The sequence below is a fragment of the Lethenteron reissneri genome, chromosome 52, assembly GCF_015708825.2.
Source record: "Lethenteron reissneri isolate LAM-NWPU_2019-01 chromosome 52, ASM1570882v1, whole genome shotgun sequence".
Lineage (NCBI taxonomy): Eukaryota > Metazoa > Chordata > Hyperoartia > Petromyzontiformes > Petromyzontidae > Lethenteron > Lethenteron reissneri.
This window is the reverse complement of record NC_083830.1, coordinates 9466095-9493248: the sequence shown is the minus strand read 5'-3', so window position 1 is coordinate 9493248 and position 27154 is coordinate 9466095. Positions and strand designations below refer to the sequence as shown.

The following is a 27154-nucleotide window of genomic DNA, read 5'->3' as shown; positions in this document are numbered from 1 at the left end:
CCTCCGATTAGCACGGTTGGCTACTTACACGATAGACGAAGATTGCCCAAATTCCATTTGCCAGACTACCAATCGATTGGGGTGTCCCATCCAAGGGATTTGAAAATTAGTAGAGTTTCACACGCGCGCACGCACACGTAGGGTGGAGAATTACAACGACAAAACAAAAACCCAGGGGGTGTAAACCATGCGGAGTTCATCCTCGTAACATTAACGACGAAGGCGGTCAGTAACCGTGTTTATAATTTTTAATTAAGTTCCTCCTAATTTAGGAGGCGCATGCAGAGATGTTCACACTGGGGAGGGGGTACGCATTCCGAGTCGACGGTCATTTGTGAAGAACAAATTTGTGGAAGTGAAGGAGGCTCAAGGGGGTCACGTTGAAACACCAGTCTCGAACACAAGCGGATAAGTGGAGAGGCACCGCAGTCAAATTCATACCCACCGCCGATCATAGTTTTTTTTAATCCTTTATATTAAGTTCACTTGCTTGCTTGCTTGTGCGCTTAGGACCGTGCAAATCTTTCGGTCGTTTTTTAACCCACTTCCCGTGGTCCAATCGAGCTGACATTTTGCACACAGACTCGTTGTGCGTGACAATTTATTTTCGTGAAATTTTTTTTCCAAAATGTTACACTTTTTAGGATTTTTTTTTTATATTTAAATACCAATTGCTTAATGGTGGAAGGCAATCATCTGACCCATAGGTGGCAGCCATCTCAAGCCAGAGGACGAGAGGACTCTAGCCGCCACGCATATAAAGGATTTATAGTGAAAAACTTAGTTTTTACGGGTTAATTTTTTTTCTACTTACACATGGCAAAATAAAACGTTGCCAATGGTCGTGTCGGGAAACTTGACAACACTTCATGGGGTGCATCGTTTTCGTAGCAACGTTTCGAACGCTTCAAATGTTCTCAATAGTGTTTTTTTTGTGCGAAAACGGCAGAGCGAACATATTCACTCGCATGTAAAATTAAAGTGAGCATCATTTTACAGTGTTCACTCGCAATGTAAAATTGAAGCATGATCGTGGGTTTAAAGCGTTCACTAGCATGTAAAATGGCAGAGTGAACGTGGTTTTAGAGCGTTAACTCTCATGGCAAACCGGGGAAAATGCTGCTAAACAAATTCCCGTTTTGCTGCCCCTTTTCAATCAAGCCCAGAGTGAGAGCCTTGGCTAACCCGGTGGGGCCTATGGGGCCTGCCTAAAAAAGCAAGCCCTGAAAAAACGCAGGAGAGCGGGCCAATGTTTGCTTACATCCACACTTGTGTTCATATACAACAACCGCCATTCGCCACAAAGTGGCGGGGACGTCACCACGACGCTTGTGCCAGGCTATGTGCACCTTGAGGCCACGCACATTTGTGTATAGAACGTTAGCTCGGTGGTTATTTAGAATGCACTTTTATGTAATCACCGACGGTTGGCTACGTACGGTGCAAAAGAGGTTCAACATATACAACAGGTAATAGGTGCTCGCTAACAGCACTTGCCCCAGCAGTTGCTCAAATGGTGGATGCCGTAACGTTTTGTTTGCGTATGTCAGGGTAAAAACAAGTCGTGCCTCTGCCAAATTGATGTTTTGTTCTGCCCCTTGTATAAGCCTCCTGTCCTGCTAAGGCTTGCATTTAGGCAAGCCCTTAGGCTCCACACGGTAAGCCGGGCCCTGGGTTCAGGGGTCAATTTGAATTGGTGGCCGTGTAGAACATGCAGACAAACATGCTATCATTATCAGAGCACGTGGTTTGCACGATCATCACAGCAAGTACTGTGTGTGGTTAATGCAGTACTTCATTCCTTGAAAAAGGTTTTCTATTTGGCGTTTGGACATCTTAACACCTCCTGTTTTATTGCCAGAAAGGGTAAAAACACCGATTTTTTTTTCCATACGTGTAGGCCTCTTCGTGTATTGTGGATGTGTTAGCGTAAAGCAAGTTGCAGACAAACCAGGTCAATTCACACACATCGTGTGAATCCCCAAGCTGCCGCGAAAGATCCTGGAGCAAGTAATATATCGGTTATTGTGGTGAGCAAAATGATCTCGAGCGACTAAACACCAAATGACTGCACACGGTATTACTTAAGACACCAATTTAACCATCGACAGGGAACACCGCTTCAAAATAGCCCTTCAAACAGACAACAGGGGAAACACCATACATTATGGGATCCCCAAAAGGCTTTGAAACAAGCCAACATCCTCTCTCTCTCTCCAGCCGATGACAAATCTCACATCAGCTGACAAAAAAAAGCAAGCTAAGATTAACGTGTTGGATATTAATGATACATGCAGAGGTGCGCGCGACGAGTTCGACAACGAAGCATCGTGGGCAGGGTTTTAATTTCTCAACTCAATGTTTTCCCCAGGGCCGCTGTTGGACAGGAGTGAGGCGTATGACGACTTTGCAGTGGCCACAACCGCAGCGAGATGCGTACTCGATGTTGGTGGTGGTGGTGGTTGTGCCGGGTGCGGGGATAGATTACGGGTCGCCGACAAGGGCAGGTCCCAGCTGAAATTCAGCCGGAATCGTGGGGCTTAAACATCACATCGGGGTTTCTTGGCCGAGACCCTTGGCAAAACCACACAAGACAAAGATTCCGCGTATAGCCTTGGAAGTCTGTTGGAGCAAGTGCTGTTAGCGAGCACCTATGAAGGCCTGAACGGCACACAAGGGGGTGAGTGCCCAGCACCACGCCCGGCCGCCTTTGTCTCCCCAGTGGCGATATTTACCACATCGCACCAGATACTCATTTGAGGCAGAGTCGACCTAGGTGAGGCCCAGGACCGGTTCAAATAATCGTCACTGGTGTTGGCCGTGAGCGGAAATCGAACTCGGGTCGCCGGGTTCGTATAGCAGCTCGCTAACCGGTACACGACCGCTCTCCCCACACACACTGCGACCGCCAGGCAGGGCACTTGAATAATAATATCGATCTCAAGTACCCCAGGGGTCTGTGCAATCAAAATGCTTCCCATAGTCGAACAGCCACGCGAGGTTTATACAACGACCGCGCGTCGTGGAAACACGCGCGATTATCCGTGGCGTTCCTTCCTTCGAGAGACACGTCTTGTGTTTTACTCGACCGTGACGAAACACTGAATGATGCATCAACGTAAGTGGAGGATTCCTCCTCGAAAGCAACAGGCGACACCGAAGCACACCGAGCGTGCTCCACCGCGTGACTTCTTGATGCGTCGATCGCAGCTTTTGTGAACGTTCTCACGCTGATAAACAAAGGTAAAAATTGCTCTTGCGCGTCTCTTAAGCCTGCGTACGCTATAAACTATTAACGTGATCGTGTCCTCGCAACCAGTTAGCAGGCTCGGTCAATTCGTGGGATCGGAGATGGTGGGACAGACATCTCTCTGGATTTGTGGGTGACACCCCACCCCCCCAGTCTGCCACCTCAACCAAGAAGCACGTTCTAGACTTGAAGTTTTCGTGACTGCAAGGATCCATATTCTTGGTTCTTTCGGTAAAGTCACGTAGGTAAAGAAAATAAGCACGTTGCAATATTCACAAGCGAACGGATGTATGAGCGTGGCCTTGAGGGACCGATGCCCGACTCTGGTTGGCTGACGAGCTGCCCATTCTGTTTATCGCAATGAACCGCTGTAACAAAGATGAAACTGCATTGAAATAAGATCGCACAGATTGCGATGCTAAATAAAATGGAAATAATGACTGAAAAAAATACTATTTTGCTGGATTACAGAGGGTGGCATCCGCATTGCGATCAGCCTTGGCACGGCAACTTCTGTAACTTCATGCTTTATTTTTTTTAATTTAGAACATTACAATCAAGTTATGTACTTTCATGATTAATGCAAGTGGAATATAATTGTTTCAGCTGGTGTGTATATATATCAGGTATGTGCAACATGTAAAGACTTAATTGGTACTTGAATGGAACATTGGTAAATGTAAAAAGTCACGAGGACTGGGAGATTGAGAAACTTCTGGCCAATTTGATCTCAATCTTGGCACACCAAGGACCAGTAGTAGTGAACATCCCTATGGCAATCAATGATTAAACCATGGATGTTTACTGGATGGAAATTTACGAAGACGTCTATTCCCAGGGAACTGAATGAGAAACACGTGGCACCCCCATGTGCAACCGTGTCGTGATCCGTGCGAGTGACGACATTAACCACGAACAGAAAGAAAAAAAAATCAACTAGCATACATATAGTTTTCAGCTGTTCCAGAACGAACATTTCATATATACGTTTGAAAGGCCAAACACAGCACAAGCTGCCAGGTTCCGATGAAAACGCAAGTAAAATAGCACGCAGTTCGTCAACGCTGCGCGTTCGAATGTGATGAGCAACATCAGCGGAGGTCGAACAGACTGAGCACACCCCATTGCCGTGTTCGCCCTCGAGTGCTGCCGAATCTGTTTCGTGTCAGCCTCCATCCGAGTGTTCCCCGCTGCGATGGATTTGAATCTGGCCTTGACCGGAGGCAACGCTGCTCATCCGTGCGTTGACCGAGCACGAGCTGAAACCCGCGCGTGGTGAAATGGGGTTACCCAGTCTCGTCAATTGTCGCCACCGTTCACGTTGACTGTGCAAAGGTTCCCGCTCCAGTTTGGTTAAAAATTTCGTTAGCGTACACATATTACGGCGAGGAAATTCCCACAGGAACGGTCTTAGGCGACTCCTACAATTTCCACTCTGCGTGGTTTCCAAGTAGGAATTGTGATACTTCCACAGATTCCCGTGTTGAAAAAGCCTTAATTTGTTCGGACGGGATTCTCACGGGGATTCTGCCACGGAACATGTGTGCGAAACAACGGGGTTCTATTGAAATTTCATTACACATCTAACTTCTCCCAGCAATCGGCTATGCCGATCTCGACTAATTATTGCCAAATGCAGCCCACCAGAATGGCGATTACGGCGAATTACGGCCAACTGGAATCTCCACTGAAAACCTTTGTCAGTGATCCAATTCCACCCCGATTACGGTGTGCTTAGGCAAGCAAGGAAGGCCTGTGGGGTCTGGATAGCCGAGTGGAGGCATGGGTTGGTCCTTCACTAAGCTATCAACTAGGCGATTACCTCTGTCCATGTGACCGGGATTTACAGAGCTGCCTTAGATATTGCCAAGGCTACATATACACACAGTTTCCCCGTGTATACGTCAGGACACGTATTTTCTCCATGTATAAGCCTGCCCGAGGATATTCACGTGCCACAGGACCAGCTGGCTGGTACCGGGGTCGACACTGGCTGGCCCAGACTGGGTGACATCGTCATGGAAATGTGTGGCTGATGCGCACGTAATGTGTGGCCCTTCAACCCACCTTGTGTCGGGTCAAAGAGCCAGAGACCCCTTAGAGCCATGTGTGGAACTCTGGGCAAGGTGGACTAGTGGGATTATTGCTCGTGTAACATTTAGTTGTTACTGTATTCACTTTGCAGTGCCTAAAACATGATATAAAGTGCAAATGACCGAATTCAGAAATTTGCTTTGTGGAGCCACGCGGTGAGACCGTCACGTGTTAGTAGCACCTGCAAACACCACCAACCGTGACGACCCGAGGGACACGAACACAGCCTCTGAGCGGTACTGCCTCAATATCCCGATCAACACACCGGTGCCCGTCCACCGTCTCTGCAACTGCTTTGTTCAGCAGGGATCTATCTCGCACCTCGAGCCCGAATGGTGCAACCCCGGCAAGGGTTTGATGTTGGTGTGGATCCCTCGCCAACATCAAACCAAAAAACTCGGGGGCAGAGATGCAAGCACGGCGGAAGGTTCCCCCCCGTCAGTAGTTCTGCTCTGTAGCAACAAAGCACAGGCGCAACTCGACTGCTCCCAGCATCGCACATCTCTCAACTTTATCCCCACCGCGCCGGAGGCGACGGAGACCATCCCACACACAAGCGCACGTTGCTGCCTGGCACGAAAACAAAGACGCCTCGAGGGAGAACGTGACGCGCGACGAAGACAAACACAACAGACGCTGGATGCCGGACGACCTTTTTTTTTCAGAGGGGGCGCCGCGCCCACCCTCCCGTGGGGTGATTGTGACATTTAAAAATTTGTGGGAACGTCCACTGTCAATCCTTGCCACCACGCGGTGGAGTGGCGGCGCAGTCAGCATTTGGCACGAGCAGCACTCACTGCAGGCGGTGGGTGTCTGTGCCGAAAAGTTTAAAATATTTCATTGCCCGTACAAGCCGAGACGCAGTCTACACATATATATATCTTCCACTATATGTATATCGTCAACTCTAGCCGTTTCGACCAATTGGAAGTTTTTGAACGCACGGTTTCCCCGTGCACAGGTTGCCGTTGGCCCGGTGAGTTGCGTTACATAACGGATCTGGTTTCATGGATCAAACACTTATGTCACTGCCACATTAAAAATACTGAATGGGTGCCCCTGTCCTCATGCAATACTGTTCTACCCCCCCCCCACCCCCCGCAAAAGGGCAGCACCTTAAATAAAACTGTGCAAGCTCACAACCTTCGGCATACATTAATATTTCATTTAGAAGGGGACGTGGCTTTCTTGGCGAATTCGGACAGCTCCTCGGCCTTACTCTGGGGCCGGTTCATCGGGGCCATCCCACGCAGAGAATCAGTCCACCCCTGTCCTGGGTCAGGCTGCCTAACTGCAGTTCCGGTTTGTGTGTTGCTTTTATGTCTCTGTGTCGTGCTTGCGTCTTTGTGTCTCCGTGTGCGGAACCGCTGAACGCAGCGAACCTCTCAAGATCTTCGACGGCTTCCTCTGCCCAATTCAGCAAATGCGGGGTTCGGCAAAGAGCGCAGAAGAGTAGCGAGCAGTAAAGGACGACATTGCACAAATTCCGTGCCGATTTTTCCAGTTCCGAGGAGCGGCGGAGAGAGTCCGCTCGCGAATCCGAGTGGCTGACGCGCAAGAGCGCACACGAGCGCACACATTTACTTCGGTCACATCCCAAGTTTCGGAAAATTCAAAGCACGCGAAAATATTTCGGCGGGTAGTGGGGCATCTTGGCGTGGCGGGAGTCAAAACGGCTCTCGTCACAGGTCCGAGGGCAAAGCGCTGCTCCTGCCACTCTTCCGTTCGTAATTGACGAGCCGCTGACCGACGAGATACCTGTTTGGAGAAAAGAAATAAAAGTGAGTGACGAGACACTGACTGAAGGAGAGTGGCAGCCAACCTGTACGGATCGCGTTGCAAAGCCTAAACGTTATGGTGCAATTTAACAGCATATATCAAAAGCTCATACATGTTAAACTTTACGAATGTTTTCACGTCAATCGAGAAATCAGACTTTGTTACTTTAAATATACCAAAACAGGTAATGTTACATTTCAATAAAGCCACCAGTATGTGTGAAAAGTACGTTGAACTTCTTTCGCACCATACATAGCCAACCGTGCTAATCCATTGGCTATGTACGAGGTGCAGTAATCGGTAATCAGTGACCAATTACTTTTAAAAGTAACCCAACACTTTAAATTACTCATTCTTTATTATTTGTTCTTTCGGTAAAGTCACGTAGAAGGGAAATAATAAAATAATAAAAATAAAACAATACAATTCTCACGACGTTTCGATTGCAACACAAGCAATCATCATCAGGTGTGAAAACCACAGCAAGAAAATTAGAAAAAAGTGGCGTTTTTTTTCTTGCTGTGGTTTCCACACCTGATGATGTTTGCTTGTGTTGCAATTGAAACTTCGTGAGAATTTTACTATTTTATATTTTTATTATTTTATTATTTCCCTTCTACGTGACTTTACCGAAAGAACCAAGAATATGAATCCCTGCAGTTACGAAAGCTTAAAATCGATGCTCATTCTTTATTGGGAGAATGGTTAGTGTTGGGGAGTGAAGCACATCACCTCTGCAGTCCATTACTCTAAGAGCGATCGCAATCCTCAACACGGACTGGCTATCTCGAGATGCAGCTCACTGAAGTCTGTACCACCCATTGACCTAACATTCATCACAACGCCCAAATTACTGCCGAGGCGTTGTGTCCACAATGTATGCAGCGCCGAGGTCTGTTCAGTGCCCATTGGTCGCGACGGCGATCGTGACCACTCACTTGTCATTCTTGATGTGCTCGTAGAGACGGCGGAACTGCCGCAGCTGAGCTCCCAGCACGCCGAGCAAGAGGCAGCCTCCGAGCAGGCACGGGTAGACGCGCCGCTCCGCCAGCGTCTGCGTCTCGGCTGACAGGCCTGCAGGGGGCGCGCGGCAGGGGAGGTGGGGCAGCCGAGGCGGGGCAGGGGAGGTGGGGCGCAAACATCAAAGATGCCGTGGGGTTAAACGATGGCAAGGAAGAGCAAGACTTACACGGAGAGTCGGCAGACGTAATCGGCTTGCAGAATCACTCGCAAATGAGCCCCACAGGCTCCAGATGTAGCCACTAGGCACGTGATGAATTGTTTCAAAAATTATCCTTACGCATAAAATACATCCTATTCTGTGCTATAGAAACTGAGCATTTTCGTTTCATGCACGTTCTATGCAACCGTTTCCTTTGATAGACGCTTGGAACGGGGCAGAACGCGAGAGATCGGAACAAGATGGAACGAGTGGGAACAGAAGAGGAGATAGGCAGTGCAAAGAGGCGTTACCATTTTAAAGACAGTAAAGACAAGCCAGACAGGACAGAAAGCCACACAGGAGCCTGTAACCATGAGAAAGACGATACAAACAAGACAAATAAAGCATCCATCCTCGAATTGACTCGTGACTCCGAATCGTGACCAATTCATTGCATTGCAGTGGCGGCGGCGAATCGAGACGTTCCCCTCCCCGTGTGACGACGCGAGAGAGCCCGGCCGCCAAGCCCTCACCGAGCAGTGGCACGAGCCCAAATGAGACGGCGTAGGGCACGCAGAGCGCGAGCAGCAGGGCGGCCGTCACGGGGCCCGTCAGCTCCAGCAGCAGCACGCGCATGTCCAGGTTGCGCAGGCCGTTGGCGTACACCTGCGCGGGGCCCACGCACGCACGCACGCACGCAGGGGGGCGGCAGGTGTGCACACGGGGCGGTCAGCGCCTGCCCCTCGAGGTGGCGGGCGCAGTCAACAGGAAGCCGCCGGGCAACAACAGGGACTGGCGCGCACGACAACGCAGCAGCAGACTACTGCCGCGGTGCGGTGGGCGAGGTCACTCACCCAAATAGTCACCCACCCACTCATTACACACAGCAGCATACTGCTGCGGTGCGGTGAGCGAGATCACTCGCGCAACTAGTCACTCACTTGAAGAGTCACCCACTCGCTCACTCGCCCAACCACTCACTCGTGACACACAGCAGCATACTGCCACAGTGCAATGGCTAGTTCACCCAACAAGGCTTATGTGGAGATTTATAGCGGCCAACTATTCTCAACGCATGTTGATGATAAATTTAGAGGAAAAAACCAGAGGAACCGGAGAAAAGCCCACGCAACCACAGACAGAGAACATGAAAAACTCCAAATATGTAGGTGCCAGGCTATGGATCGAACCCACGACCTCCTGTATACGAGGTAAGGTAGTTCACATCTCGCCGCCGTGGCGCCCCTGGAATGATTGCAAATTCACTGTGTAACAAAACATTTTTTTTTTGTTCCTGGGTAGTAAGTGTTGTTTCCTAATTTCTTATGCCTCAAAAGTACAAAAAGTGGCTATTATTCCCCACAAACTTAGCTTTTGTGACCAGGACAGTGATATTTTGAAATTGATCTATTTTCAATGAAAAAACGTGGTGTGCATTTGTGTCATTCCTTCACATAAAGTCCTGGTCACAAAAGCAAAGTTTGTGAGGAATAATATCCATTTTCTGTACTTTTGAGGCATAAGCAATTAGAAAATAACACTAACTACCCAGGAACAAAAATCGTGTTACAAAGTGAAATCATTCATAATTGTCAATCATTCCAGACAAGATGACTCCACACACTTTGGGCAGACAAGGCAACCGCGCTGTACTTGGTGAAAAGCGCGAAACGGACGCTGAACGAAGGTGCCATTACCTGCTCTATCGCAGCCTTGAGCCGCCACTGGGGGCCCATGAGTGTGATGGCGGCGACGATCTTCGTGTGCAGCACTCCGAGCGCCCAGTCCTGCGCAAAACACAAAGCATCGTCCATAAGAGGCGTTTGTGTTAGATCGCGTAAATATGAACGTGTCGTCAAACCTGCCGCCACCACCCGACACGGCCAATTAGTAAGGGTTGTCACGTAAACAGAACAGAAGTCGTCCTTCCCGCTCTTCTAGAGCAGCGAGCGATTGCGGTGTGGACGCGAGTCGAACTGGAACGTTACAACGCGCTAGCGCGTGCGACCGTCTCACGAGGGCCAAGGGGCACGTGCCTGCAGGGGAAAGAAGAGTGGCGTCTGGTGCAGCGGCACGCGGAGGGGCACCACGACCACCAGCTCGAAGAGCAGCCCGACCAGCAGGGGCACGACGCCCGCCAGCAGGAACGCCGCCAGCAGGGTCTTCAGCACCTGCCACAGCCGCCGCCCGCACGCGGTCAACGTCATGATCGGAATCCAGCGTCACCAGCTGTAACGCCAGCACCAGCTGTAACGCTAGCACCGGTGTCACCAGCTGTAACACTAGCACCAGTGTCAACACCAGCACCTGCGTCACCAGCAGTAACGCTAGCACCAATGTCAACGCCAGCACCTGCGTCACCAGCTGTAACACTAGCACCAATGTCAACGCCAGCACCTGCGTCACCAGCTGTAACACCAGCACCAATGTCAACGCCAGCACCTGCGTCACCAGCTGTAACACTAGCACTAATGTCAACGCCAGCACCTGCGTCACCAGCTGTAACACCAGCACCAATGTCAACGCCAGCACCTGCGTCACCAGCTGTAACACTAGCACTAATGTCAACGCCAGCACCAGCGTCACCAGCTGTAACGCCAGCACCGGCGTCACCAGCAGTAACGCCAGCACCAATGTCAACGCCAGCACCAATGTCAACGCCAGCACCACCAGCAGTAACACCAGCACCTGCGTCACCAGCTGTAACGCCAGCACCAATGTCAACGCCAGCACCACCAGCTGTAACGCCAGCACCGGCGTCACTAGCTGTAACGCCTGCACCAATGTCAACACCAGCTGCAACATGAGCACCAGCGTCAACACCAGCACCAACGTCACCAAGTGCAACACCAGCGCCAATGTCAGCATCAATGGCAGATTCAGCATCGACCTCGTCTTCCAGTCGGCATTTCTTTACACGTTGTAAAATGATTGATCTCCAGCAACGCGGTAAAAGAGGGGGTCCTCGCCACAAATCCGCTCGCGTGATGTCGCGGCGCCTCCCCCCCCCCCACCACCTGCGCGAGGCCGCTCACCATGAGCGTGCGCTCCTTGAGCCGCTGCAGCAGCACGCGCCGGCCTTGCGGGGCCCACGATGCCAGCACGGTGGCGGCGCGCGCCGCCAGCCAGCACGCGTACAGCCCGCACGCTGCCGTGTACAGCTCGTGCAGCTTCAGCCCGCCCGCCCACATGCTCATGATGTAACGGCCTGCCAACACTACAGAACGCGCACGGGACACGCACGGGACACACAGAGGCAACAGTGACGGATAGAGCAAATGCTGTTAAGCGAGCGCCTACGAAGGCCGGCACGGCTTGCGAGGGCCTGGTGTGACTCTAACACCACCAGATACCGCATTTGCCTCTCACAGCGCCTACCACGCCAGGTTACCCATATTCTGTGGTGTCAACCCAGTGAAGGACCAAGATGGGTACTATAGGTGGTACTGGCATTATGCATGTCTAGCAAATCTTACCTGGGATTGTCGAGATCGTGGCCGCAGTGCAATTAACCACATTGGCAATGCTAATACGACACGCACGCGAACGAGTGACCGAGCGCGCACGCTACAACACAATCGTAAAATTATGCGCTTGTGTTAAATTCAACACATGTCCTACACATGGCTGTGAATCTTGGACACTCTTCAACAAGTGATTAGAAGAGAACAGGCTTCTGAGATGCTGTGAATTCCATACGTTCCCATCGTACAAATGGGGTAATTCACGTATGTTGAACTTATTTTGCACCGTACGTAGCCAATCGTGCTAATTGGAGGTGCGTGGAAAGGACAACAAACTAGACTAAAAGATGGGGGTAAAGGAAAATTATGTCAAGTCCAAGTCAATTTAAATTTCGTTCACACACGTGGTGCTTTTCTGGCACAAATCCCGTCCCCGTCCCACGTCTCCCTTCGCTCCGTCATTCCAGCTTCGGTAGGCGGTCGGCAACGCAGCCAAGAGGCGTGCACGACGCTGCCGCCGCCGCCGCCGCGCGACTCACCTGGCACGACGAGGCACGTGAGGCTGGAGGACAGCAGCGTCAGGCAGATGCAGCCAATGAGCAGGAAGATCTGCAGAGCAACACGGCACAAAAGTACTTGTGATACATTCTGCGTCTTAATTATGGACACATTTTGCCGTCCTTTCCCCCACACCTCCGATTAGAACGGTTGGCCACGCACGGTGCGAAAGAAGTTCAACATACGTACATACACGCATATTTGAGGTTCTGCCGACTGCCATCATCGAGCTCATCACAGTAAAACAGAGTTGAAAGTTGTAGCTCTCTTGCATTGTACATGTAGAGCCCTTTGTTAATCCACCGCTGGATGAGGGCTTCCCCATGCCATGTGGTTCGTGTTCGGGTTAGGCATATTACAAGGGGTGCCAAGGTGGCGAGATGTTACCTCGCTTGGTTTGCAGGTCATGTGTTCGATTCTGACACCTGTGTATTTGGAGGGTGCGAGTCTCTCTCCCCGTGGGCACGTGGATTTTTCTCCGGGTCCTCCGTTTTTCCCTCCACATTTAGAATTAACATCACGCGTTTAGAGTATTCGGCTGCAATACATTTCCACGCGACGATAGGCCACTTCGTTGAGCTATCATTTGTGATAGCCAGGTCGCTTCTGAAAAAGAGCGATATAGCTCAGTGGGCATTACCTGGTAAAATACAAATAGTTTACTTTTAAGTTTAACAATGTTTTCTCTACTCCGCTTTTGAATGAGCGGTTGCATGATTGGTTGAGTGAGTGAGTGAGTGGTTTCGAGAACTATTGGCGGGGTGAGTGAGTGGCCAGATCGCTTCTGAAAGAATAAATCGCGGGGTGGGCATTAACCTCTAAATAAAATAGCTTAGTTTAATGAGCCAGTTTATTTCAGGCCACGGGCTTGCGGATTAACGAGAGTGTCCCCGTGCAGTGACCCCGCTGCCGGTCCACCGCAGGGTTACAGCCAGCGCAGCGCTGTCACAAGCGCAGAGCAGCGGCAAACGCACACGCAGGGGGAAGTGCAGGGGCCGCGTGTACGGCTGGAACTCGGTCGGGCCGCCCTGCTGCAGCATGGCCTGGTGCGCCGCGTGCAGCCCCTCCACTATGGGGACGGCGATCCCATTGCGCCCGGCAGCAAGGAGGGGCGGCAGCAGCTCCTCCTCCTCCGCCACCTCCTCCTCGTCGTCGTCTTCATCGTCGTCGTCATCGTCATCCTCCTCTTCCTCCTCCCCGTCGTCATCGTCCTCCTCCTCCTCGCGCGCGTTCTCGGCGTTGTTTTCGTTCTCTTCGTCCTGGTCTCCGAGGAGGTAGGAGTGAAGGTCCCTGTGGGTATTGGAGGCAAGCGGAGTCAATTTGCTTTCATTTCAACTCGACGCGAGCCCGGTACGTAGCAACGAACACAGAACCAGAAGGGGGAGGAGGGCGGGGGCATAAATCTCGCAAGCAAAAGTCCGAGATCGACACAGCCGGGCTTGTTAAAGAGGGGCGGATTGGGCTCCCTCCCCTACCCAGGTGGGGAGCTCCTAGCAGAGAAGCGAAAGTTTATATGAGGGGGGGAAGGTAAGGAAGAAGATAATGAACATAAAAGGGAATAAGGGGAAGAATTAACAAATTTAATTTGAACGCCACGTGACAAACACTCCTTTGCAGCTCTGTGTGCGCTGTGCACTACGGTGTGTGCTGTGCAGTGCGCAATGTGTGCTGTGTGTACTGCGTGTACTCTGTACCGTGTGTACTCTTATGTTTTTTCGGTAAAGTCACGTAGGTAAAAATAAATAATAAAATAAAACTAATTTGAAATTATAATAAAAATAAATTATAAATCACGACGTTTCGGAGGCAACACAAGTCTCCGTCATCAGGTGGGACCGTCACAGGTGATACAGTAAATCTAGCTGTGACGGTCCCACCTGATGACGGAGACTTGTGTTGCCTCCGAAACGTCGTGATTTATAATTTTATTTCTATCATTTTTATTTTTACCTACGTGACTTTACCGAAAAAACCTAAGAGTATGAATCCTTGCAGTCACGAAAGCTTCAAATCTAGAATGTACCGTGTGTGTTGTGCAGTGTAATGTGTGTGCTGTGTGTACTGAATGCGTTCTGTGTACCGTGTGTGCTGTGCAGTGTGTGTTGTGTGCTGTGTGTACTGCGTGCACTCTGTGTGTGCCTTGTGTGCTGGGCAGTGCAATGTGTGTGCTGTGTGTACTGCGTACGTTCTGTGTGCCGTGTGTGCTGTGCAGTGTGTGTTGTGTGCTGTGTGTACTGCGCGCGTTCTGTGTGTACCGTGTGCAGTGCAACGTGTGTGTTGTGTGCTGTGCAGTGCAATGTGTGCTGCGTGTAATGTGTGTGCTCTATACCGTGTGTGCTGGGCAGTGCGCTGTGTGTGCTGTGTGTACTGTGTACGTTCTGTGTGCCGTGTACACTCACAGCAAGTATGCGGCGGTGCGCGTCCACGCTCGGAGAAGCCCCTTGAGCCAGTGCCGCGTGTGGCCCTGCTCCAGCAGCGCCGGCAGCACCACCTGCAGCAGCAGTAGCTCCAGCGACAGCTCGCTCACAGGGGCGTCACTGCACATGCACGCACACGCACGCACGTGAACCACACACACACACGTATAAATACACGGGCACAACAACCGCCATTCACCACTAAGTGGTGGCGACGTCACCGCGGCGCTTGTGCCATGCTAGGTGCACTTTGAGGCCACGTGAAGTGTCGAAGGCTCGCTGGCAGGTCACTGAACAGACCCAGGTGTCATGGGTTGACCAACTGAGATGACTTGAAGATGCACCACCTGTGCTCCCCACTGTGCCAATTTCTGCGTTTTAGCCGCCCGGCGTTGTAAGCGTCACTCCTCTGCCCTCCGTTGTTGCGACTGCCTCACACGAGCACACACAAACATGCACACACAGTAACCACAACTTTACACAAACCACAAACAAACACACACACGAGCAAATACAACAAACTAATCTGGAAGGTGGCTATGAGGATTTGGTAAACCGGCTGCTTTTTACGAGACCAACTCTTGTCTGCATTTCACAACGACTCGCTTTGTCATCTTCAGTCTTTCCCTCGCACCGTCGCGGCACCCATCAAATTAACTTGTCACGCACGTATGTACGTTGAACTTCTTTCGCACCGTACATAGCCAAAACCGTGCCAATCGGAGGTGCGGTTTACGCGTACTTCCCCGACGTTACCTGTACAGGGTGACGTTGTAGGGCAGGAAGCTCGGCAGGGTCCCCTTTATGATGCGGATGGGCAGCCACAGCATGAGCACGACGATGGAGCCGAACACAACCTAAGTGTGGGAGCAGCACACCAGAGAGAGAGAGACACACGAGCTGACACGTGCGGTCCCCGTGACAATCCCGCGGCAAGTCGCGCCGTCGTGATCCCACAACTTCTGTGCGGCCGCTGCACCCTGGCGTTCGCATAACGCCGTCTCGGTTTTGTAGCGAGCGAGTGAGTGTGCAGGTGTTGCAACTGCATCGGGGTTCACGATGAAGTAGGCGGTGGGGGGGGAGGATGGAATAGAAACTATAAACTATTTTTCTTTGACCACGTAAGGCCCACTGAGCAACATAGATCTTTTTCAGAAGCGACCTAGCCACAAATGAGTGGCTTATCACGTGAAGATATACAGCAGCCAAATACTCTTAAACGCACATTGAGAAAAATGAATGCGACCACGGGGAGAGGGACATGCAGACTCCAAATATACAGCAGGCGTCAGGGTCTAAATCGAACAAACGACCTGCTGAATACGAGGCGAGGAAGTAGTTACCATCGCACCACCGGGGCGCCGTCATTAAGGCAGGTGGCCCCATTTGATTTTGTTGCACCAGGGCCAGAGGCAACCACGCTACGCCACCGCGCTGCCGACGCAGGTGCCACTGACCGTGGACAGCAGGAAGCGGCGAGCGTGCCGGAAGAGCGGCAGGTGGATCATCTCCTGCACGGGATTGAAGTCCGGGTCGTTGATGTTGCGCAGGAACCACAGCACGCCCGGCCGCAGCACCTGCGAGAGGCGGGCGGTGAGAAGGACGCAGTGACAGGGGGTCACAGGGCACAGCCGACTTGGTGACGTCACGAGGTCCACCGAACGACCGTCCACCGCATCCGCACCGTCGCCAAGGGACACCATCCCCGCTTCAGCGTCCAAAACTGACCAACTGTGGTGAAATATGGTCAAACAACCCCCCACAACCAACACGGCGTGGCGAGGCCTTCACCTAGCAGTGGATTGACAGAGGAGTGAAATTTGACAAAATTGAGATCAAACATTTCACAAACCAGTGCAAACATTCCTCCACGTGCCGCTATGGTCCCAACACAGCCGTCGCACATCCCCCATCCCACCACACCTCCGATGAGCATGGTTGGCCTCGTACGGTGCAAAAGAAGTTCAACAAACGTAGATGTTGAGGCAGGGCCCTCCCGCACCTCTAAACTCACGAGTCTCCCGCACCTCCGATGAGCATGATCGGCCACGTACGGTGCAAAAGAAGTTCAACAAACGTAGATGTTGAGGCGGGGCCCTCCCGCACCTCTAAACTCACGAGTCTCCCGCACCTCCGATGAGCATGATCGGCCACGTACGGTGCAAAAGAAGTTCAACAAACGTAGATGTTGAGGCGGGGCCCTCCCGCACCTCTAAACTCACGAGTCTCCCGCACCTCCGATGAGCATGATCGGCCACGTACGGTGCAAAAGAAGTTCAACAAACGTAGATGTTGAGGCGGGGCCCTCCCGCACCTCTAAACTCACGAGTCTCCCGCACCTCCGATGAGCATGATCGGCCACGTACGGCGCAAAAGAAGTTCAACATACATACATAAAATACTGTGGCAGGGCCCTCCCTTCCCTCTAAACTCACGAGTCCCCCGCAACCGCCTCCTCCCCGCACCTCTCGCAGCAGCAAGACGAATGAGGCGAAATAGAAGACGTAGACCATGCCGACGAGCCAGTGCAGGAACATCGTGGTTCCGGGCGCAGACTGGAAGCTGGCCTCGCGATCCTTCATGGTGGCGTCGAACATCTCCTGAAAAGGCGCACAGTGGCGGGAGATTGGAATCAGAATCTTTATTTAAGGACTGCAGGAGGAATCCGATGAGCTATGAAGCCATTTTCAAACGATGTCCAGTGTGGGGCGGGTCAGTAAGCTACAGCGGCAAACAATACAAAAACACACGATAGAAGTGAAAAATATAGAAAATTAGTAGCAAGTCACGAAATATAAATAGGTAATAAATACTTAAATATAAGTCCGATTTATCAAGATTTGGCAAGGAAGCAAAAACAGCAAAACAGTCCCAGACCACACCAAGATAACACACAGCAGGAGTCCCTCAATAAAATGGCACATTAACACTGAACTATCGACACACAGGTATCGATCAGATGCAGTCACAAGGCTGACAGCATTGTACACGCGATGCGATGAGCACATGGTAAAGCCGTGCTGGCTCGGCAGAGCCCGAGCACGGCCCGGACGCGCAAGTGGAAACGAGGCGTGAGAGAGCGTGGTCCCACTCTGGGACAAAGTTGTGGCGTCACAGGGTTAGAGCGCCGTAATGTCACACACAGATGACCGAGCGAGCTAAAATTAAAAACACGATGTTTCCAGGTCAAAGATATCCCAGACGTCGTGCCTGATTAGTGCACCTACAATGCTTGCAGTGTCAGATATTATTGGCAAGACATCTCGAAGTGTTAGGCCTCAGGCCTTGGGTCATATAAATTGAATGCGGCCCACAATCCCCAGATTCCTCCATCCCTGCTCCAACACCTCATTTCCACGGCACGCTAAATGAGTGTTTCTCAAACTTTTTTGGCGACTGTATCCCTTTCATTTTGTTTCAACCGAGTACCCCCATGCCTGACCCAACATGGTTCTGAGAAATAATAGTACGACTAATTAACATCAATATTGCAACCAAATAGTCCATTTTGTGAGGTATCCTAACTTGCTAAGTAACTGCAAGCGAATAAAACATTTTCAACGGCCACTCGCGCGCGTGACGTAATGTGTTCGTGCTCGCTGGTTACTCTTGGTAACCGCATTGTTTATAATCAATGAGTCAGACCCGTACCCCGAGACCAAGCTTATAATACCGCGAGATTTCCACTTGCACATCTGAGCCGAGTCAGCAAGGGGCCAGCCAGGCACGGATAATTTTCCGACGGCATTTTACCGAGCAGAGCCGAAACCGAGCCGTGCTCCGCTGCCTCCACAAGACATTTCAATCTCGCTGTGGCGTCAAGACAAGGTGGCTATGAGATGTTAACTACCTCGTCTGGTATGCAGGAGGTCGTGGGTTCGATCCCAACCCTGACGCCTGTATATTTTGGCTACTGCTGTAACTTTCCTCGTGATAAGCCACTTCGCTGAGCTATCATGTGGCCAGGTCGCTTCTGAAACATAATTAAACAGCTCAGTGGGCCTTACCTCGTAAAAGAAAAACGTAGTTTCTAGTTAAGTTTAAGCCGTGCTAGAGGCGGGGCTAATGGTGTGTTCAATGCGTGTGACGTGAGTCAATACGACCGCCCCCTCCTGACCTCACCTTAATCCCTGTCCAGTAAAGGATTCATAAGTTTCTCATTAATTACAGAATTGCTCTTCTGGGGTCGGACGCGAGGTTAGCGTGTGGCAAGGGGTAGGCGTTTCGAGGTGGGAGGCAGGGGGTAGGAGTTTGGAGGTGGGAGTGTGGAGGTGGGGGTGTGGAGGTGATCAGAATGGGATTAGGTCACGTGGCCTCGTACCAAAGAGCAGATGTCAAGCCACCATCCGCAAACGAGAGGGAACGCTCCAATCTCCATCACCACCAGAAGAGACACCTGCAGCGTCAACAAACAAAAAGGGCCCATCTATAGATTCGACATTCATATCACAAGACATCCACCGTGCTCAAAAAGTGGCAGCAAAAAGGATCCGATTGGCCCAATGCAATTTGGGACAATTCGTAGAGTCGTGGAGGGAGCGAATCGTCGTTGTGCGCGTGCGCGCGCGCGCGCGCTGGCGCTGCCACCTTCACGACGATGTAGCAGACGCCGAGCAGTCGGCGCGAGCGCTGGAACCGCACGAGCGACGCCAGGCCCTGGAGGCGCCGTCAGGGAAAAGGGGCGAAGTGAGGGAGCGGGTGGGCGAACGAGCGGGGCGGGCATGCACGGGCAAAAGGTGCGTCGGTGTCAGGAACCAGTGTTGCAACTAGCGAGCGTGCAGGTGGCGCAACTGCACCACGCTTCACGAGCCAGAAGGCCCTCAAAAGTGATTTCCTGCTCAAAACGAGCATCGAGGCAGTGCTCATCTCTTGGTGACAGCCCTGAGCCGGCAATTGAAATTCCACATTCCTATGGTGACGGTGGGGACTATCTTGAGGACTAATAATATGAATTCTAGATTTGAAGCTTTCGTGACTGCAAGGATTCATATTCTTAGGTTTTTTCGGTAAAGTCACGTAGGTAAAAAAATTTAATTAATAAAAGTAAAATAAAAAATAAAATAAAAATCACGACGTTTCGGAGGCAACACAAGCTTCCGTCCTGAAGTCTTGAAAATGGAAGCTTGTGTTGCCTCCGAAACGTCGTGATTTTTATTTTCTTTTTTATTTAACTTTTATTAATTTTAATTTTTTACCTACGTGACTTTACCGAAAAAACCTAAGAATAACTAATATTGACTTCCCCACACAGTTGGTTCCCATTTTACAGTATCTGGAGGGCACGAGAGGCCGAGTGAACCACCAATCTAGGATTTGAAGTCGCAACCTTCCAACCGCGTGCCGCTCGGCTCGACCGATGAGCCGTCTGGCTGGGATCTAAGTGTCAGGTTACGACGAGAGGGGGTGGGGGTCATTGGATAAGGACTCCCCCGCCCCCCTCTAATTTCTTGCACCAGGGCCCATATAAATCATGCTACATCACTGTAAGGAACGCTTGCTTTATGGCAGTGTTCTTCACTCATGTTCAGAGGGGGGGGGGGGCGCTTTCGCCGATAAGACATCAGTCAGTGTGAGGGCCGCCACACATTCAAAACCATTGGGCGTTTGACAGCAGCTTGATGATAATGGGGGATGTTTTCACCATTTGTGTATTGTTGGGGGCTGCACGTTAGGGGGCGCACTAAAGGCCACCCAGGGGCTGCCTGTTGTCTGCGGGCTTTGCAATGAAGAACACTGCCTTATGGGGACACAACATGCAGACTGTCGTAATTGTAATACAAATCTAGAGTTGTTACCAAAGCTGATTAATGAGCCAGTGTCCTTTGCGTGTAAAGTGAAGACCACAGCTTTAACCAAGGACGCCAAAGTTTGACAACAGAAAAAGGTTATTGGTACTGTGCTAATGAAAACCTAAAGACGACACACACAACCGACGCAGACATTGACAAAGACACGGCACTTGCTGCTACGAGAGAGCCAGCGGCGGCTGAGCGAGGATACGTGGCAGAGAATGAGGGTGAACGCCAGCAGCACGTAGCCCACGATGGTGGTGATGAGGCCCTCAAAGTGCGACGCCTCCACCTGCCGGCAAAGCACATTTGCGTCGTGCCACTCAGAGCAGGGTTCCTTTCGTTCGGAGCGATGCCGCCTCCGTTTGCAGGAAGATACGACCGACAAATAAAAAAAACAGATCGTCACAAGCAAACGCACCCTTGGGCTGTGCATTTCGGGCTGTCTAACATGAGTTGCGCCACGGTGCAGAGATGTTAACCACCTCGCCTGGTATACCGGAGGTCGTGGGTTCGATCCCGACTCTGACGCCTGCTGTATATTTGGAGTTTGCGTGTTCTCCCCGTGGTCGTGTGGCTTTTTCTCCGGGTCCTCCGGTTTTGCCCCTCCACATTTAGAATCAACATCACGTGTTTAGAGTATTTGGCTGCTATAAATGTCGACACGATAAGCCACTTCGTTGAGCTATCATTTTAAGCCAGGTCCCTTCTGAAAAAGAGCTAAAAAGCTCAGTGGGCATGACTGGGTAAATAAAATAAAATAAAGTTATGTTTTCAGTTTAGTTTTAAGCACTGATAGTAAAAAAACAGCCTTACAAGTTGTGCGGCAGCCATGGGCTGCTCTAGTGACGTCACTACACTGATGCATTCAATTTAGGCCTCTAATTCACCGCCCGTCCCCCCAAAAGGTTGCAATTGTCATTTCTTAGAGTGGCGACTCAATTTAAAGAATCGAGTCTTGCCTTGATTTTCTGTCTCATTTGTATTGGTGTTTTCTGCCTCATAATTACTGTCTGAATTATTCAATCGGCCAAAATATAACATTTGCAAAAATGGTGCATAAACAGCAAAAAAAACATACATATGTTTGCCATCACAATTCTAAGCACGTATGTATTGTGAATGTAAGAATCGATTGTAATGACCGAATCATTACATGCCTGATCACAACGTCCAATTCACCATCTCGGATGGGTTTATTTTAAAAGTTTACAGAGAAATTAATGAATGTTAATGAACGCTGAGGTGACTTACAAAGTCTTTAAATCCCAGGCCGATCACGGAGAAATGGCCAATGTGGTAAGGACAGAATGCTGTTAACAACAACAAAAGCACACATTAGATTTCGTTCGTATATACACACACACACATACACGACACTTACATTAATGTATAGGCCAACAAAATTCAATGTCAAGCATCTCAAACAAGCGTAGGGCGACGCTAATCACCATTCCATAACAAACCGGTGGTGGAAAATCCACGTTACTATGGTAGGGTGCAATGTATCCGCAAGACATCCCTGCAGCTTTGCCAAAAAACTGGTACTGTACATATGTGGAACTTCTTTCGGATTTTATCGAAGCAGAAAGATGTTGAGCTGAGTCAACTTTCGACCTGGATAAAAACTTTTAACTTTACAATTGAAAGTTTGGTGTTTTAACCACAAATCACCACTTCCACAAGATTGCATAAATAAAGTATTTACATTTACACTGGTACACACTCATCATCGTTTATTTTATTAATTAAACAAAACTTTGCCATTTAGGTTTACTGTATTTTGGGGAAAATAGTTAATACGCAGATAACAGTGTCTCATCCAAATTGTCGTTGCCTTTTAATTGCATCTTTGTTAGTTATAGTGATAACTTCATTTTAAAATTAACATATTTTAAACATCTATGTAAAATTCGGATAGCACGGTCAGCAAACACATTTCGACAAGGAACCTGTTCGCAAGCGCTGCACTCACCGAAGACCAGAATAAACAGAGTGTTGAGCGACACCACCCAAAACACGTGCTCCTGCGAATACAGAGAGAGGAACAAGGTTCAAGTCGACAGGGCCTGTGAATTAAAACCTGACGAAGCTGAACCACCACTCAAAGCACGGATGAGAGCCCAGAGGGAGAGTCACTGCTGTTTGGTCACCGACACAGGAGAGGATAAACTTTGTGTTTATAATGACGTGGTGGGAATCTTTCCCAACATGAGGACGAGCGAGTCGGTCTTACCAGGAATATGAGTGACCCATCAAGCCCCAGAATCTGCAGATAAAAGCAAACAAACAAACGAGTCACAGCAATTTCCTGCTCAAATGAGCATTGAGATGATGCTCGTTTCCTGTGCAAGACCCTGGTGCAGTTATGACAATTTCATATTCCTATGGCAAGGGTAAATCTACCCATGTGGCAACCACTCTTGACTTCCCCACAAAGTGCTTACTAATTTTATCAACCACGGAGGGATGATGGGCCGAGTCAACCGGCCCTGGACCAGGATTTGAACTCACAAAATTTTGATTGAGATTTGCTCGCTCCACCGCTGAGCCAACTTCAATAAAACACTAATCTCAAATTCCTTACACATGTATGTATGTATGTTGAACTGAATAGGAGCAACCTCGGGCCAATTCACTTGGAACGCACCCGGATATTGTGGGATCTTTTAGGATCTTTTATGCTAAGCTGGGTTGAGTGGATACTCCTTGGATGTATGTACGCTGAATTCTTTCGCACCGTACGTAGTGAACCGTGCTAATCGGAGGTGCGGGGGGAGGACAACTGAACACAACAAGCAATTCTAAAGAGATCAGTTTGTCAATGTAGGTGATTTATAAGTGCATCCCTCCCAGTGGCTTCCTAATATCGGAAGGAAGAACGTTCCATAATCAACGTTTTTGGGTTTAGATCGCGTTATAAATGTGTCGTAACCCTCCACCACCCGACACGGCCAATCAGTAAAAAAGTGTCACGTTGACAAAAGACAAATAGTTCACTGCTTTAGCCCACCGGTGTGTTGAAGCGTGAAACCACAACAATTACAATTTGAGTACGATGTTTCGCTGGTAATTGCATCCAGCATCATCGTGGTTTTACGCTTCAACACACCGGTGGGCTAAAGCAGTGAACTATTTGTCTTTTGTCAACGTGACACTTTTTTACTGATTGGCCGTGTCGGGTGGTGGAGGATTACGACACATTTATAAATAACGCGATCTAAACCCAAAAACGTTGATTATGAATAATATTGGTCGCGAAAACCTACGTGTTAAAGAGTGTTCCAGACGGCCACAGAAGTGTGCATCTGAAAGCGCGCGATGCAGTGACTTGTCTTTGTTTGATGGTTAGCCAAAAGCCGCTGTGAGGATGACCGGAGTTTGCGTGATGGCTTATGCTTCTCGACGTCATCAGCAATGATTCAGCCGACTTAATATCACGTCATCTTAGTCACGATTTACATGATCACCTGGCGTAGCACTTTTTACCTATTTTTTGCAAGGAATTTCAAACTCCAAAACCCAATGACAAGACAGCACTCGTCTCCATCAGTAGCCCCGAGCCAGCAGCGGAATTTCCACATTCCTATGACTAATCAAAAGGATGGCCACGGATGATTTTTCATAAAAATGTTACTTATTTTAATCACCCGGATACATGTTTCAATATTCCATATTTAAACGAGTGGGAACAGAGTGACATTCACTCTCTCAAAAAGGACACGTGGTGGTTTTACTTGATGCAGGGACCGTTACTCATTTGTTATTTTAACAGATCTCATTTCTTGCTAATTTTCACTTGTGGGATCTTACTGGCTGCTGAATTAGTTAATGCGTTCGTTCATTCATCTGAAGCAGTTGAAACAAGTTTATTAACCCCCCCCCCCCCCACCAACAACGCCGTCCACCCAGCAGTAAAAATCGGTACACCACGGTAGTTTAATGGCAGGTCCCATGTGGAAGGCGAAAGTGTGGGTACACCCGCCTCTAGCCAGCAAGGAACAAAGAGCTCAAAATATCCTCTCTCTAGAGAACTGCACCTTACCCGTTCCCACGTCAGCTCTTCGGCCGCTCGATCCCACTCCAGGGCGTTCCAGTTCATGTCTTCTGTGCAGCACACAAGGAAAATCCAACGGCGACATGACCATCATCGATTCGCATACTCGGTGCCATCACCTTCCCAGGTCAACAACGAGCTCAAAGGTCACACAAAAATTGGGAAGGCGGCCACCCACCCTGCGCATCGTTATTGGCGTTGTCGCCCGCCTGCTCTTCCTCCTCGTCCCCTTCGTCCACGTTGTCCTCGTCCTCCTCGTCCTCGGCATCGGCCGGCAGAGCCTGGGCGACCCGGGCCTCGTCCGGAGGCTCGGGGTCGAGCTGGCGAGAGAGGACAGCGTGAGTGACGGCACTCGCGGGGCGTGGAAGGCGAGCACGCCGTGCCCGTCGTGGCTCTCGCGCCGATTGGGTGGGCACATCTTAATTCATCGATCACGACTGGAATTGTGCCATTGGTTATTAATCGGTTGCCACGGTGGCGAGATGTTAACGACCTCGCCTGGTATGCAGCAGGTCGTGGGTTCAATCCAAACCCCAACGCCTGTATATTTGGAGTGTGCGCATGTTCTCCCCGTGGTCGTTGTGGATTTTTCTCCGGGTCCTCAGGTTTTTCCCTCCACATTTAACATCAACGTGCATGTAGAGTGTTTGGCTGCTATACATGTCCACGTGATTAGCCACTTCGTTGAGCTATCATTTGTGGCCAGGTCGCTTCTCTATAAAAAGAGCTATATAGCTCAATGGGCCTTACCTGGTAAAATAAAGTTTTCGTTTTTATATTTTTCATTACAATTATAATTGCAATAATAATGTGTTCGACCACCACAATGCAAGTGGTTACAACGCCTCTCTTCCTGTTTTTTCCCCTCGCATTGCCCCACTTTGGAATTCCCTCCCATCGCCTTCCCCCCCCCAAAGCTCTTCCAATAAACTTGCTCAATTCAAGAATGGTGTGTGAACTGTTATCCATCGCAACTTTTACCATGCTTTTCTTGCTGGCTGCTTAACATGTTGGGTCTCTTTGGGCCTGTGCTCAGCAACAGAGTTAAAAACTATAATTTCTCATTCTGTGTCCAATATTGCTGCAGATCTATTTATCATTGGCCCTGGGTGCTGCGGGCGACGGCTAGCGCACTCAACCTGTTGTCCGTCAGGCTGCGGCTGCTGCTGCTGCTGCAGGTGCTGCGGGTGCTGCGGGTGCTGCGGGTGCTGCGGGTGCTGCGGGTGCTGCGGGTGCTGCGGGTGCTGCGGGTGCTGCGGGTGCTGCGGGTGCTGCGGGTGCTGCGGGTGACGGCTAGCGCACTCAACCTGTTGTCCGTCAGGCTGCTGCGGTTGCGGCTGCTGCTGCGGGTGCTGCGGGTGCTGCGCGGCACGTGCGGCGAGGTGGTTCTGCTCGAGCCAGGGAGGCGCGCCACCGTGCATTATCTGCTCACGCAGCCACACGAGGCTGATGAAGGCGCAGAGCGTGCACGTGACCACCAGGCAGCCCTGCAGGCAGTCCACCAGGATGTTCTCCCTGCAGGGGCGGGAAAACATCGGTGAGCGACGGGAGGGGGGAGGGGAAGGTATTGCATAAGAGGCAATTACGTTTCACGTGTCTCAACGGGATTATTTCATCTCCCGGGTAAATAAATTGAGTCACAGAATGACCGCCGGAAGAGGACTTCGCAAAACGCCTTCCGGAGTTGAGCAAATTTGTGCCTCTTGTCCACACAAGGTGGCACACGTGATAAAATGCACTGCAAAGTGTGTTTTTTCCATGGCAACCAGGTGGCAATTTGCCTACGTGGTCATTGTTTTGGGAATGGTGATGAAGTGATGAACCACGGCTACACTCACGTTGACAACATGTCCATGGGAAGGGTGAGCAGCGAGCTCACGCAGCCCGTGAAGAGGCACTTGTATATCCGACCTGCAGACACACCGAGACAAAGATCGCCCGTGTAGCCTTAATAGACTGTTGGGACAAGTGTAGTTAGCGAGCAGCTATGATGGCCGGCACGGCACACAAGGGGGTGGGTGGCCAGCACCACACCCGGCCGCATTTGACTCCCCAATGGCGATGTTTACACACCACACCAGGTATTCATTTGAGGCTGAATAGACTTATGGGAGGTCCAGGACCAGTTCAGATAATAGTCACTGGTGTTGCCTGTGAGCAAGAATCAAACTCGGGCTTGTAGTGCAGCGCGCTAACCGCTACACGACCACTCCTGACAGAGACAAAGACACACACATACACACGCAGCATGAACACTTTCCAGGAGGTTTGCACAGGAGATGTTTTAAAGACTGCTTGTGTAGTATCATGTTGTATTGTGCATGTAGTAGTGTGCACGTGGGATGAAGCTGGATTGCACGTTTTCTGTGGTGCTAGTTTAGTAGCTTGTCATTGTTTTGCATTAAATTTCTCTCTTAAATCCCACTGCGATTGTCTTGTGTGTACGTACATTGAACTTCATTTGCACCGCACGTCGTCAACCGTGCCAATAGAAGGTGCAGGGGAAGGATAAGGTCTGTAAAACACTACGGCCATTTTGGAGACCTTGTTTGTATTGACGGAACGCCCACCTAAGCCTGGATAG

The 27154-nt window shown here is 50.3% G+C and overlaps 1 protein-coding gene across 3 annotated transcripts in view; it reads right to left on the bottom strand.

Moving 5' to 3' along the window:
• Positions 1–233: 233 nt before the first annotated feature.
• The window catches only part of LOC133355785 (E3 ubiquitin-protein ligase MARCHF6-like), a 35959-nt gene continuing 9038 nt past the window's right edge, over positions 234–27154 (bottom strand). The window contains exons 5-27 of one of the 3 annotated variants that reach the window (XM_061573137.1): positions 26409–26481; positions 25878–26085; positions 24749–24890; positions 24559–24617; positions 22750–22782; positions 22489–22540; positions 21768–21826; positions 20725–20805; positions 19312–19380; positions 19046–19120; positions 17190–17324; positions 16182–16301; positions 15481–15581; positions 15072–15152; positions 14707–14844; positions 13282–13597; positions 12289–12358; positions 11321–11502; positions 10322–10456; positions 9983–10072; positions 8819–8951; positions 8062–8197; positions 234–7102 (exon numbers count right to left, since the gene is read on the bottom strand). In XM_061573137.1, coding sequence (XP_061429121.1) covers positions 7027–7102; positions 8062–8197; positions 8819–8951; positions 9983–10072; positions 10322–10456; positions 11321–11502; positions 12289–12358; positions 13282–13597; positions 14707–14844; positions 15072–15152; positions 15481–15581; positions 16182–16301; positions 17190–17324; positions 19046–19120; positions 19312–19380; positions 20725–20805; positions 21768–21826; positions 22489–22540; positions 22750–22782; positions 24559–24617; positions 24749–24890; positions 25878–26085; positions 26409–26481 — 2564 coding nt within the window. In that variant the 3' untranslated portion in view covers positions 234–7026. Of the gene's footprint in view, positions 7103–8061; positions 8198–8818; positions 8952–9982; positions 10073–10321; positions 10457–11320; positions 11503–12288; positions 12359–13281; positions 13598–14706; positions 14845–15071; positions 15153–15480; positions 15582–16181; positions 16302–17189; positions 17325–19045; positions 19121–19311; positions 19381–20724; positions 20806–21767; positions 21827–22488; positions 22541–22749; positions 22783–24558; positions 24621–24748; positions 24891–25877; positions 26086–26408; positions 26482–27154 lie in introns of all 3 variants that reach the window. The other 2 variants (XM_061573136.1, XM_061573138.1) reach the window with 2 other exon arrangements.